This window comes from Marmota flaviventris, chromosome 5, assembly GCF_047511675.1.
Source record: "Marmota flaviventris isolate mMarFla1 chromosome 5, mMarFla1.hap1, whole genome shotgun sequence".
Taxonomy (NCBI): domain Eukaryota; kingdom Metazoa; phylum Chordata; class Mammalia; order Rodentia; family Sciuridae; genus Marmota; species Marmota flaviventris.
In genome coordinates, this window is record NC_092502.1 from 50,509,809 (window position 1) to 50,523,026 (window position 13,218).

General features: G+C 34.1%; 1 protein-coding gene across 1 annotated transcript in view; it reads left to right on the forward strand.

Annotated features, from left to right (window-relative positions):
* Positions 1 to 12,869, forward strand: part of Prr16 (proline rich 16) — a 160,197-nt gene extending 147,328 nt beyond the window's left edge. Inside the window, exon 2 of the mRNA XM_027941170.2 lies at positions 11,751 to 12,869. Coding sequence (XP_027796971.1) covers positions 11,751 to 12,506 — 756 coding nt within the window. The 3' untranslated portion in view covers positions 12,507 to 12,869. The remainder of the gene's footprint in view (positions 1 to 11,750) is intronic.
* The last annotated feature ends 349 nt before the right edge of the window (positions 12,870 to 13,218 follow it).

A 13,218-nucleotide genomic window follows, 5' to 3' on the forward strand; every position in this document is an offset into this window, starting at 1 on the left:
CTACTAAACACCCAGGTTTTTCATCACACAACAAGTAAGAGTCCAAATTATAGTTGTATCCAACTGTCCTACCTTCCAGTCTTGCAGTGTTATTAAAATCAATATCTCTAGTCACATTACTTTGAATTTATGATGACAACTATTATTTCTACAGTAATTATGAGCTTGAGATATTGAGAAGAGGATAAACAGGTTGTTGATCTTTATGACAAGTAATTTAATATTCTACATAGATTCTAATATAAGTCAAGTACATAATAGGGTAATTTACTTGATTTCTTCTTTCTTTATGTAGTAAACATTTAGCTTACTATCTAAGGTGTAAAAAGTGAATACATGTCAAAATGTCATTTAATGTAAATATAAATATTTCTTTAGATATTTATAGATAAACATTGTGGTAATCTTTCAAGTTTGATAAGTTTGATATATAATTACAACATCTTTCCCCCAAAAGTGCTGTTTCTAGAAGACGTATACATTTTAAAGGTATGTGTGTATGAAAAAAAAAATAGATTAGAAGTGTTTTATTTAAGTCCAAGTTCATTACTTCAAAAGGTTATAGGCATGTGCAGAACTGAGTAATGGATCTCTTGTAGAAAATACTTTATTGCATTTTTTCCTTCAATTCATGTATTTCCTCATTATTTATTCCTATTCCAGACAAAGACACAGCATTTCCCGACTGAGAGGTTCTGATCTTGCCAAGGAGACAAATGTTAAGAGGCTAATTAAACATGATCACAGAATGGTCCATGGTAGGAAACACACACAGGAGCTCTAGGGCTGTGTAGGAGGATGGAGGGAGACCAGGAAATTTGCCCAGATAGGAGTTAATTATTGAAGGACAGAATGTGTGTGTGTGTGTGTGTGTGTGTGTGTGTGAGAGAGAGAGAGAGAGAGAGAGAGAGAGAGAGAGAGTAAGAGAGAGAGATCAGGAAACAGTGAGGTATAACTAGGCTGATGTATAGACTGACTTATACAAGGACCCACAGGCAGGAGTTAATATCTAAGGAGTAGGAGAAATGGGAAGCACAGAGTGAGGATGAGCAGTACAGGAGTTCCTGGTGTGGACAGCATGGCTTGGGTCCCCTGAGTTGCAGTATTGTTAAGTATACCTGCTCTTCATCTTAGGAGCAATGGGAAATACCTTAAAGGTTTTGTCAATAATATATATTACAGAAATATGTATATAAGAAATACATACTTTAAAAGAATGTTGTGACTGCATTGCAGAGAATAGATTCAATGGAAGAAAGAATAGATTGGATAGAGAGGGATTTTGTTATTCCTACCATACTGGGGATGCTGACAGAATACTTTACAGAGCTATTTTAACATTGACTAGGAAAAATAATAGATAACCTGGGATTTTTCTTTTTTTTTTTTACACTTCAACAAATGCAAAAAAAATATGAAGTGTGAGAACTATAAGATTAGGTTAAGTTTTACAGTTCTATTACTTTGAGTTGCAGCCTCCTCTTGCACATGATGAACATAATGAAATCATTTTGAAGTGTATATTCACAAATTGCAAGTAGATGTGTCTTTGGATCTATTAGGCTGCTAAAGCAATTATAAAGGCTGATTCTTCTTCCACACTATACAGGAAGCCTCAGTAGAGGCACGCTGTCTGGTAAAATAACAAGAAATATTAAAACAGAAATTAAAGTGTGTAATGGCTGAAATAGCATTACTATCTGTGGTAATGTTTGTTATAGGGAGAACAATTGTAAAGAGCTCACTTACTAAAACAGACAGGTAATGTGGGACTTACATGAAATGTTCATAACTTGTAGCATATTTTAACTTGTGCAGCTAAGCTTCTCTTTAAATCAACTTTCTTTCTTACTATTTCTTTTATATTTCCTTACACTGAAAGGAAACTTTTGGGCATGTGACAATTAGAAATTGTGTATGATAATTTAGGAGATTTCTTCAGGAACAACTCAAAAATGTTTATGATCACATGAGAAAATGAATTAAATGAAACCAAGTACTTTGGTTTTTATATTATGGGTCTTTAAAAAAAAACACTTAAACATCTTGGTTTTGCAAATTTAGAGCCAAATTTTTTAGATCACTTAGTGTTAAAAACAACATAAACTGTTGAAACTTGTATAGTTTTTCAAGGTTGTTAGGGTTTATTGATGTTTTTGGACAAAACATATCTAGAATTGCATTTTATATTTAGACCTGTGCTTTCTATATACTATCCATGCTAGGCTAGAAAATAATTAGACTTAAAACAAACCCATTAAAACATCTGCATATGTCTACTCTGTCAAAATACTAACTTCCTGCATTCTTTCCAAGGAGGCAAAAATCTGAATCGTTGGGAGACTGATCTTTTAAAACTGCAACCAGTAATAAACTCCAGAAAATAGCCTACCAAACACCCTTGCAAACTGATCCTTATCTATCTTTACAGTTTGTCTCTTATTGATATGCCATCCCCTACTTTTTAACATATAAAATATTATAGTCAATAATTCCATACCACTATACCTGCTATTGCTTCTGCTAAAAAATGTCTCTTCCTCCAAATTTTATTTTATCATTCAAGACATTTATCAGATGTCATCTAGTTTTTAAACTCTTTCTGAACAATACTACCAACTGACCTGCTTGGAAAGAAAAAAATCACCTCTCTCCCTGCTCTCTTGTACTTGCATATATCCCTTAACACTGCACAAATCATGCCATATGGGATTATGAGTTTGCATGAGGAAGACCCTTGTTTCTTTGCTTTTTTAAGGTGCCATAATTTTAGCTATTATCAGACTAATAATATACGCACATGCATTCTTATCTCCAAATCAAGTTCTTAAAGTCTGAAGGAAAGAAAAATCCACCTAATTTATCATCCTATATGTAGGCCTCTTCCAGGAGGAGAATTCTTTGTTGCTTTATTAAAAACTCTGCCCCGTATGCTGAAGCACTTTTTCAAAAAACCTCTAAAATTGTCATTTTACTCAACTTTATGGAAAATATAGCATTGGGGTTTTCATTTTTTGTTTTGTTTGACTTTTTGCTTAATATGGAGGACAAAGTCAGTAACCACCATGTTTGAAGTAAAAGTTAAATAAACAATGTTTTTAAGCCCATAGAGAAGAAAATTTAAACTTATATATCTAAACTTGAACCAGCCTTTCAAAAGGGAATTCAAGATGCAATTGAATTCTCTTACATAAAATTGACCACAGTGCAGTGGTTTTTTTCACCTTGACACCAAGGGATGATAACTTTTTAGTTATAGAATCTATTGAATGTAATCCATTATTAATTATCCTTGAAGTCTTATTTTTTATTTTAGTTTAAAATAATTGCTTATTAGGACCAGGATAGATTTCTTAGTTTATTTTCACACTTCTACTTTTTAGATCCTATGTATCCCTTATTTCTCAGATTCCATTTTTACTATATAAGAACATCTACTTAAGGAACTTTTAATGAATTGATACAAGAGAGGTAAACTGTTTTTGTTTTGAATATGTAAAAATATCACCTTGCTTTTGCAGTGCAGTGTCAATTTAGCCAGGTGTAGAATTTGGGTTGAAAGTATTTTGACTAAAATCTTTTGAAGATATGGGTAAAAGGCCTTTTATCATCCATTTTCCCTGAAGAAACTGTGGTTATCATTTCACTTCTATTTTTTTCTGGGTGCTTTATGTCTGTTTGGTAAGTGCTTGGAATTTTATTCTTTTTCACTTATTCTGATAAACATTTAGCCATTTCCACCTGAAATTCCTTTTCTATATTTCTATTCTCAACTGGAGATTTTAAAAATTATTTCTTTGATTATTGTTATCTCACATTTTCTCTCTTTTTCTATTTCTGGAACTCCTTAATCAGTTATTAAGCTACATGGTTTTTGTTGGTTTGTTATTGGTAGTGGTGATGGTTTTTTTTGTTGTTGTTGTTGTTGGTGGTGGTGGTGGCTTTTTTTTTTTTTTGCTTTTAATTTTTCTCTTGTATTTTTACTTTCTAAAATATTTTTACCTTATGGTTGAGAATATTTCTTAAATTTTATTTTTTTGAGCCTCCCTAGTAATCTTTTCTCTTAATTTAACATTTTATATTCCATTTTTTTAAAATTTTCTGCCTGCTTTTATAAATTTAACAGTGTGTACTTTTTTATACCTGTAAAATGTTCTTCAACCTCTCTAAATATGTTGACTAGATTTACTAAAGAGTTCTCTTTAGTTCACTAATAATGTCAGGCTTGTCTTTCAATGTTGATTTGGTCACTCATTTGGCCTTTCAATTTTGTATTCTTGCTTACCCTCAGATAGCACAGGATCCTCAGCTATAGTTCATACTATATAGGTGTTTAAGAGTCACTCTTTATGTATGGGGCCAGGAAAGATGCTGATTGGAGGGTCTAAAAATATATCAGATGGGTGTGCAAGATGCTAGGGATCAGCGAGAAAATAAGCTGGCATCTCTCACCCATTCTCATCAAACTCATTGGAAAATCAATGAAGAATGTTTTTATTCTTATTTTTTATAAGCCATATACAGAGCTGCCTTCTTATCCAAAGACATGTTCAGCTTTTGTGCAGCAAGTATCTCAGTTTTTCTTTAAGATATGAGTTATTTCTTGACATCAGTGTCACTGCACATGAAAATGTGGGACTGTTGGACACAGCCTATTCTCTTGAGCAATGCCCAATGCCCACTCTTAACTTTTGGGTTATGTGTCCCTGACCACGTATCCCACTTTCAAACTTGGAATCCTTCTAGGACTTCATCAGTGCTTTTCACACCTTTTAAATTAATCTATCCACATATTTAGAAAAATATCTGGTTAATTTATACCCTACTCTGTAAGAGTTTTCTGAGGTTATTACTGTATTTTAGTTTTTTATACATATTTAAAGTGATGATTCAGGAGAAAGTAATTAAATATATGTGATCCAACTCTATTAAGCTAGAAACTTTATTTTTTAAAATCTTCAGTGTTTTACACAATTTTAGACTAAGAGTATTTATTGAATCCTATTGAATATCAAAATTAAAACAAATTGTATTATAGTTTTAGCTTGATTTTAGCAAAATATGTTTTTAACTATTTTTTAATCAAGCTTACCTATGAATAATGATTGTTGTTTATTTATTTATTAATCTAGTTCAATTCCAGAAAGCAGGGTATAAATTCCTATTTATATGTATATTTTAAAAGAAAGCAACATATTGACTCATAAAAATGTACTTTATCCTCTGTCAAATCAAAAGTTGAAAAAATATTTTCAGTAAAAATTTTAAGTAAGTACATACTCTTTAAATAGAATTCCCAATAAGGGTGATTAGATGTGTGTGTGTGTGTGTGTGTGTGTGTGTGTGTGAAAGAGTGTGTGTTTTGTTGCTGCTGTTTTAGTCTTTCAGAAGTTGCTCATTCCTTTGGAATATCCTTTCTTTATCCTTTTATAGAATGATAGCTTTTTACCCAGCCTGCTGAAATCCAGATAAAAGTCTCTGTTTCTCAGATCCCTTCCTTCTAAGTGATTTAATTTGGGTTGGTGAGATGTGGGCAAAGGAATACATTGCTCCTGAGATATGTCATGAAAAAGGAGTAAGCTTTCCTTCCCCTTCCCTTTTCATACTTCACTTTTTGAAATGCATAAGTGCATTTTATAAGCCAGTCCCCCCCCCCCAAAACAAAGGTCTAATGATACATGGATTCTAATATACAACAAGCAGGGATAGAGGTTTTGGGGGTGTGGAATAGAATTTCACTGGATTAGACAGAGGGGAATGAAGGTAAGAGAGGGGAATGGGCATAAGAAAGACAATGGAATCAATCTCGTATAACTTTTCTACATACACCAGAGTGATCTTGACATCATGGACATCCACAAGACTGGGATTCTAATTAGAATAAGATATTCTTCATGTTTGTATAAATATGTAAAAACAGACTCTACTGACATGTATAACTAAAAAGAACAACAACAGCAGCAACAACAACAACAACAAACACAGGCATTTAGACATAAAAACAGAGATAATATCATAAGTCTAGCATAGTGGAAAGTTAGAGCTTGAGTCTCTGACTATTTAGAATATTGCCTAATTTACCTTGGATTACTTCCATTATCTGCATCATACCCTCTTCCAAACATATAAAGGATAAGGAGAATAACTAAGAGTAAGATAGATAATGCAAGTATTGTTACTATTGTGGTTTGGATATTTAATATTCCATTCATGTGTTAGACAATGCAGGAATGTATAGAAGTGAAATGAGTAGATTATGAGAGCTGTAACCTCATCAATGGATTAATACATTTGATAGATCAATAATTGGTATGGATTTCTGGATGGTAAATATAGGCAGGTAGGGTTTGTCTGGAGAAAGTAGATCACTTGGGTATGGCCTTGGGGATTTTATCTTTCTTATCCCTGGTGTCTCTCTCTCTCTCTCTCTCATGCTTTATGAGCTGAAGAGTTTTCCTCCATCACACCCTTCTAGGTTCTGCCTCACCTCAGACCCAGAGCAATGGAATTGGTCAATTGTGAACTGAACCTCTGAAACTGTGAGCTCAAAATAAACTTTTCTTCCTCTAAGTTGTTCTTATCAGGTATTTTGGTCATGATGATGAAAGCTAACTAACAAAATTATATAATTATGTTATTTGCTGTTTCAGATTGCAAAGAGAAACATGTTTATTTTGGCTAGGTAATAAAGAGAACTTAGGAAAAGTACAAAACTCTCCCAGTAGCTGATTGGACTCATCACTGATTAACAATGACATCAGGGAACTAGTGATTCCTCTAGAAATCCAGAGGAGGCTCTAGTATTCCAAGGCAAGCCTAGCCATCCCTTTGGAAATAAGCATTTGTATTAATTATCTGAGCAATTCTTCCATACCTGTGGTTGAGCCTTCTTAACGGTTGGAAAGTGCAAGAGTTACTGTGCTTTTTAAAGTCCTTTTACATAAATAAATTCATTTCCATAAATAAATGTCAAAACAGAGTTAACCAAATTGAGGTATAATTCAAATGTTTTCATTTATTAAGTTTTTTTCTAACATGGATGCAATTCAATATAATGTGACCATTAGCAAGATAATTATAGGACTTATCCAAATATTTTAATTCACATGCCGTATTTAACATCTACTATAATCTATCAACAGAACACAAAGTTGTATGCTATATGATGAAGAACTATTTATTTTAATTGTGTCAGTAGATCATTGAGGTAGATACATATTTTTAAAATTTTGATTTAATGTCAAAAGTGAAAATAAAATGTGTGAGTTATGAACATGAGCTCTGGATAAATTGGCTCAGCTGTCTTAATGATGGAATATCCTCACTATTAACTCCACTACTTTGAGTCTATTCTGTCAAACTGATATTCATTCCCCCATAGGGAAGAAACTGACAGGGTCTGTCAGTTGTTACCCTGTATGTTGTACCTCCGTTGAACAAAGTTCTGTCAGCCAGCATTTGAGGGCAGTTACTGAGCATGATCAAATAGTGTGCATGTGGTGGTGGGGGATTGTGCTTTTAAAATTATCTTACTCTTGGTAGGAATTCCTTTGGCTCCCATCCATTTCACTTTTTCATTTATTTACAACTAACACTACACCTATTTAAAATGGGGTTGTTTCCAAAGATCGATCTTAAAGATCTTAGAAAAATTAATGTATTTTCTTGTAATGATTTCAGTTGAACTCAAATTCCTCCTTCTCCTCCATTAATCTTGTAATTGAAATTTTGTATTGGAGAATTGTTGATGAGGAGATGCTACAGAATGCTTCACTGAAATTGAAAAGGTATTTTTTTTTTTTTTTGGTATTATTTCTAGGTAATGGAATTCTATACTGTATATTTTTAATTATATAAATAGGATTTTTAGAAAACTATCAATATGTTTAGAGTAATACAGACAAATATTTAAAGAAAAATATACATTGAAGCTCTCTTAGTTGTTAGGAGTGGAATGGCACATATCTTCTGCCAAGCTTTTAAAACTATTCAGTATCAGGTTTTTGAGATATATCCCTGGTGATTCACAAGAGCTCACTTTATTGATTTTTACCTATTTGAATGCTTTCTCATTTTCATTCAGTTTATGTTTTCTCTAGTACTAGTGAGATCAAATATATCCTATGTCCTTTGGAAATACGGTGCTCATTTTATGTGAGTTAGTTGTTCATAACTTTTTCCCAATTTCTTGTGTGTATCTATGTGTTCTTATATGAACGTGAACTTTCAGTTTTGTATCATTCCCTTACTCACCTAAATTGGTGTTGATACTATATTTTTCTCTCCTAAGGCTTAGGCTGTGCCAGGTACAATGGTATGTGCCTATAATCCCGGTGGCTCTGGAGGCTGAGGCAGGAAGATGTCAAGTTCATAGCCAGCTTCAGCAACTTAGTGAGGCCCTAAATAACTCAGCTAGACTGTATCTCTTAACAAAATATGAAAAAGGGATGGGGATGTGGTTCAGTGGTAAAGCACCCTAGGTTCAATCCTTGGCATCAATATTCCATTTTTTTTGCCTGATATCTTATTTCTTTCACTTTATATTCAGTCTTTTTTTTAAATAGAAATTACTTTTTAAAATAACTTACTTTATTTGTATTTGTTACGATGACAAATATGTTGAAATTATTTATATTCTTATGTGTAGTGATTTTTTTTACCATGCTTTTTTATTCCTCATTTGTTAGTTTTCTTATTTTCTTCCTTTGAAAGATTTATTGGAGCTTCTATACCTATTTTTTTAAATATTTTTTAGTTGTTCATGTACCTTTATTTTTTATTTATTTATATGCAGTGCTGAGGATCGAACTCAGTGCCTCATACTTGCCAGGTAAGCGCTCTGCAACTGGGCCCCAGCCCCGCCCCTCTATACCCATTTTTTATTCCTTTTTTATTTTAGAAGTTATAATTTTTAATGCATTTTTTATAGTTGTAGTTGGATACACTACCTTTATTTTATTCATTTATTTTTATGTGGTACTGAGGATTGAACCAAGGGCCTTGTACATGTTAGGCAAGTACTCTACCAGTGAGCCACAACTCCAGCGGTAGAAGTTATAATTTTAAGTCTATCATTTCAATAGTTACCCTAAAAGTTTACAAATGCATTCTTGACTTAATATGCTCTAAGTTCAATAAAAATGAAATAGTAATTTTTTTTTCTCCCACACTTGAAAGGATACAATGAGACCTTAATATGCTTGGACTTTTATTGTTCATCAATTAGACATGTTATTTTCCCAAGTATTTTAATTTTTATGTTTTTTGAATCCTGCTGTAAATTAGTCATTAATGTATTATTGTTTTATAATTGATGTATGTTTTGACTTATTGACCAATTTCTGTGTTCATCTGTGCTGCTTCTATTCCAGTCCCTTTTGTTTTTTTTTAACTTTTCATTGAATTTTGTTGTTGTTGTTGTTACTTTCAATACCAAGCTGTATTTTCATTGAATGTTGTTTTGTTTTTGTTACTTTCAATACTGAGCTGTAAGCAGCATAATCTCTTAATCTTTATTATCTGAAAAGGTCTATTTCTCTCATTTTTGCATAAAAGTTAAACTATATAAAATTCCAATAGCTGTCATTCAGTATGAAATGTATTTTTAAGTTGTCTTGAGGTGTCTATTATTTTTGTAAACATCTCCTGTTTGCCTAATTTTTGTTACTCTGTAATTATTTGAATATTTAGATTCCTTTTTGATGCAAAATTTTTATCATTATTTTTCAGTGTTCTGTAGTTGAACTCTGTATGTCTCAGGTGACAGTTTGCATACATTTTCCTATTTGAAATTGTGTATAATTTAACTAGAGTACACATTAGCTTTATGTATATTTACATGCATGTATGCATATATATCAATTAAGGTTCCCATGAACAAACTCATTGTCTGTCTGAACACTGGTTCTCTAACTTCTGGAACTCTTTTTAAACTAAGTGGGAACATTTTCACAGCACTACAAGGACTCTCAGGGTCCCTCTGTATCATCCTATTTTATGGTTCCCCTCATCCTAGAGCCTCTTTAAATAGCTCTCACTCAGGCACCCTCTTCCTCATGGGGATTTGATCAGACTCTTTCCTGCTTGAGCCACCATGCTCCTGCCAGTTAGCTGCAGTTCACCTTCCAGGAGGACTTTACCCACCTCTCTTGTGGGGTCCTGTTCTCATCTTTAATGCTGCATATGCTTTCAAGCACTTGGGGAAATTGTGCTTTTATTTGTTTGAGGATCCAGTTAAGGTCAGCCCTTCTACTAGATGTCCTGCTACATGACAGCACTGTTTGTGTGTGTGTGTGTGTGTGTGTGTGTGTGTGTGTGTGTGTTTTCTTCTCTTGGCATTTAATAGACACTTGGGAAATGACAGTGCAGAAATTAAAGAGGCATGGCCTATCACATCATCAGTATTTTATCAGCTCTGAAAATTGGCTTCACTTCCCTCACAGTAGATGGGTTTCCTCTCTTTTGCCACAAATATTTAATACAATTAAAAACCTGGGGTAGATACAACTCCAAGTGAACTGGTACCCAGTGCCCATGAGCCATGACAGTTCCATTACCTCAGATTTGTTAGCTATACCTTCCCACTCCAATCTTTACATATCGAGTTTAGAATGATCCAGTGTACCACCATTTGTGCCATCATTTATGGCTAAATTTTTTTACAGAATATGTCTTCTGGAAGAATTGTGTAAGTTTAAAAATAATGACAACTCTAAAAGTCAAACAACAAAGAAAATCCTTATGCCCACACTTGAACTGCAGAAAGGATCCTCAAGGTATTTACCTAACAAATATTTCCTGTCCCCCTAATAAGTATCAGTCACTATATCAGGTCATCAGAATATAACAGCAAAACCAATCAAGGGCCCTTCTCTCACTGAGATTAGGGGCTATGTGGGAAACATTATTTCAGTATTCACACTACTGCTCAACATGTCATTAAAATGATGTGAAAGTGTTCAATGAAACAAATAAGATTGCTTGGGGATATTGAACATATTAGCTTGACCTATAATTGCAGTTGGATTGGGAAGTCATTCATGAATGCCTCCTGAACTAAAACTCTTAATATTTGAAAGAGTTAATTTGATGTAGAAGAGAGGCCAGAGCATTTCAAGAAGAAATATTCATATGTGTAAACACCCTGTGGCAGGAAGCAGACTGGCAACAATAGTGGTCAAAAAGAAGACTGAGAGATTTGAGAACAGAAAAGAAGGGAATTTATTAGGGTTGAAGATGGGAGGATTTTTAGGAGTGAGAGCAGGCGATGTGCTCGAGCCAACTCAGCACTGCCTAACAAGGGCCAATCATGTTTTCAGAAGCAAAACCATGATTGAAATTTTGCACATTATTTGGCTTTTTCTTACTTTCTGCATTGAAACAATCTTCTCCTCTAGCTTTCTATGTGCTAAGCAGGAGAGAAGTCATATTCTCTTACAAAGAAGATACATTTTTACATCAGAATTCTCTTTGGTGGGTGTATCAGAGCCAGGAATAGAATGTGCACATAAATAGTGTATTACATTCTAGGCATTTGAAATTGTGCTATCAAGCAGTTAGCACTTTGTGGGATTTAGCTGCTCTGTAAATTTATTGACTGAAAATTTGAAGCAGCAGTGGAATTCACAGTTCAATATCAGTCAATGCTCCCATAGCAGATGATAGCTAGACCAAAAAAAAAAAAAAAGAAGTTTCTAGCATATTCTGTTTTGAATCATTCTTCAACACAATTACCTTGTCCTTTCTACCAGGTGGTTGACCAGATTGATACCCTGACCTCTGACCTACAGCTGGAGGATGAGATGACAGACAGCTCCAAAACAGACACACTGAATAGTAGCTCCAGCGGCACCACGGCCTCCAGCATAGAGAAGATCAAAGTGCAGGCTAACGCACCACTTATTAAACCTCCAGCGCACCCATCTGCTATCCTCACAGTCCTGAGAAAGCCAAACCCTCCACCACCTCCTCCACGGTTGACACCTGTGAAGTATGAAGACCCTCAAAGGGTGGTGCCAACTGGCAATCCTGTCAAGACCAATGGCACCCTTCTACGGAATGGAGGCTTACCAGGTGGACCCAAGAAAATTCCAAATGGAGATATCTGCTGCATACCCAATAGTAACTTGGACAAGGCTCCAGTGCCGCCTCTGATGCACAGACCTGAAAAAGACAGGTGTCCCCAGGCAGGGCCTCGGGAACGAGTACGGTTCAATGAAAAAGTGCAGTACCATGGCTATTGTCCTGACTGTGATACCCGGTATAACATAAAAAACAGGGAGATCCACTTACACAGTGAACCTATACACCCACCAGGAAAGATTCCTCTCCAAGGCCCTCCCCTCCCTCCTCCACCCCATCTTCCTCCTTTCCCCCTAGAAAATGGGGGACTGGGAATAAGCCACAGTAACAGCTTCCCCCCTCTCAGACCTGCAACTGTGCCTCCTCCCACTGCACCAAAACCACAGAAGACCATCTTGAGGAAATCAACCACTACAACAGTGTGATGTATGCCATTTAAAAAACTTTTTGGTTTTATTTTTATTTTCTATATTATAAGCATAAAATAATAAGTAATGAGCACTTTCTACTCAAGCAATAAAAAGCCCAAATAAACTAATCCTGCATTCAACAAAGTGGCATAAAAACCACCTGGTAAGTATTCAGTGCATTGCTTATGTCCTGAGTTCACATTATTTTAAATGCACATCATCAAAAACTGCAGAACAATGAAACCTTTGAATGCATTGTTTTTGCACTTGACCTATGACAAACTGTGACCTTCAGATTTCAAATATTTTGATTTATAATGAGAGATGTGATTTCAAATATTTTGATTTATTAATAAACCCACAGTGTGATCCATTTTATTCCTGCCTAACTCATCTATGCATTAAAACATGTCACACTCTTAACTTTGATCTAATGCTTTTTAATAAGAAATTTTAATACAGAAGGACTATTTTGTTAATTTTTCTAAAGATGTTTGTCACTAGTTTTGCATTATTAAATGCTGAGGATAATACCAAAAGTTTATTTTCTATGCTATACAATTACTAATTAAATGTTCAGCTATATATGTAATAAAATATTTTGGTCTGTGGAAATGAATATCAATAAATAATAGTAAATAATGACAAAACCAAGTGTTCCTCAGAATTAAAATGAAGTATTGGTTCATTTAATCCTATGTTAATATTCATCATAGTGGGTGGCAAC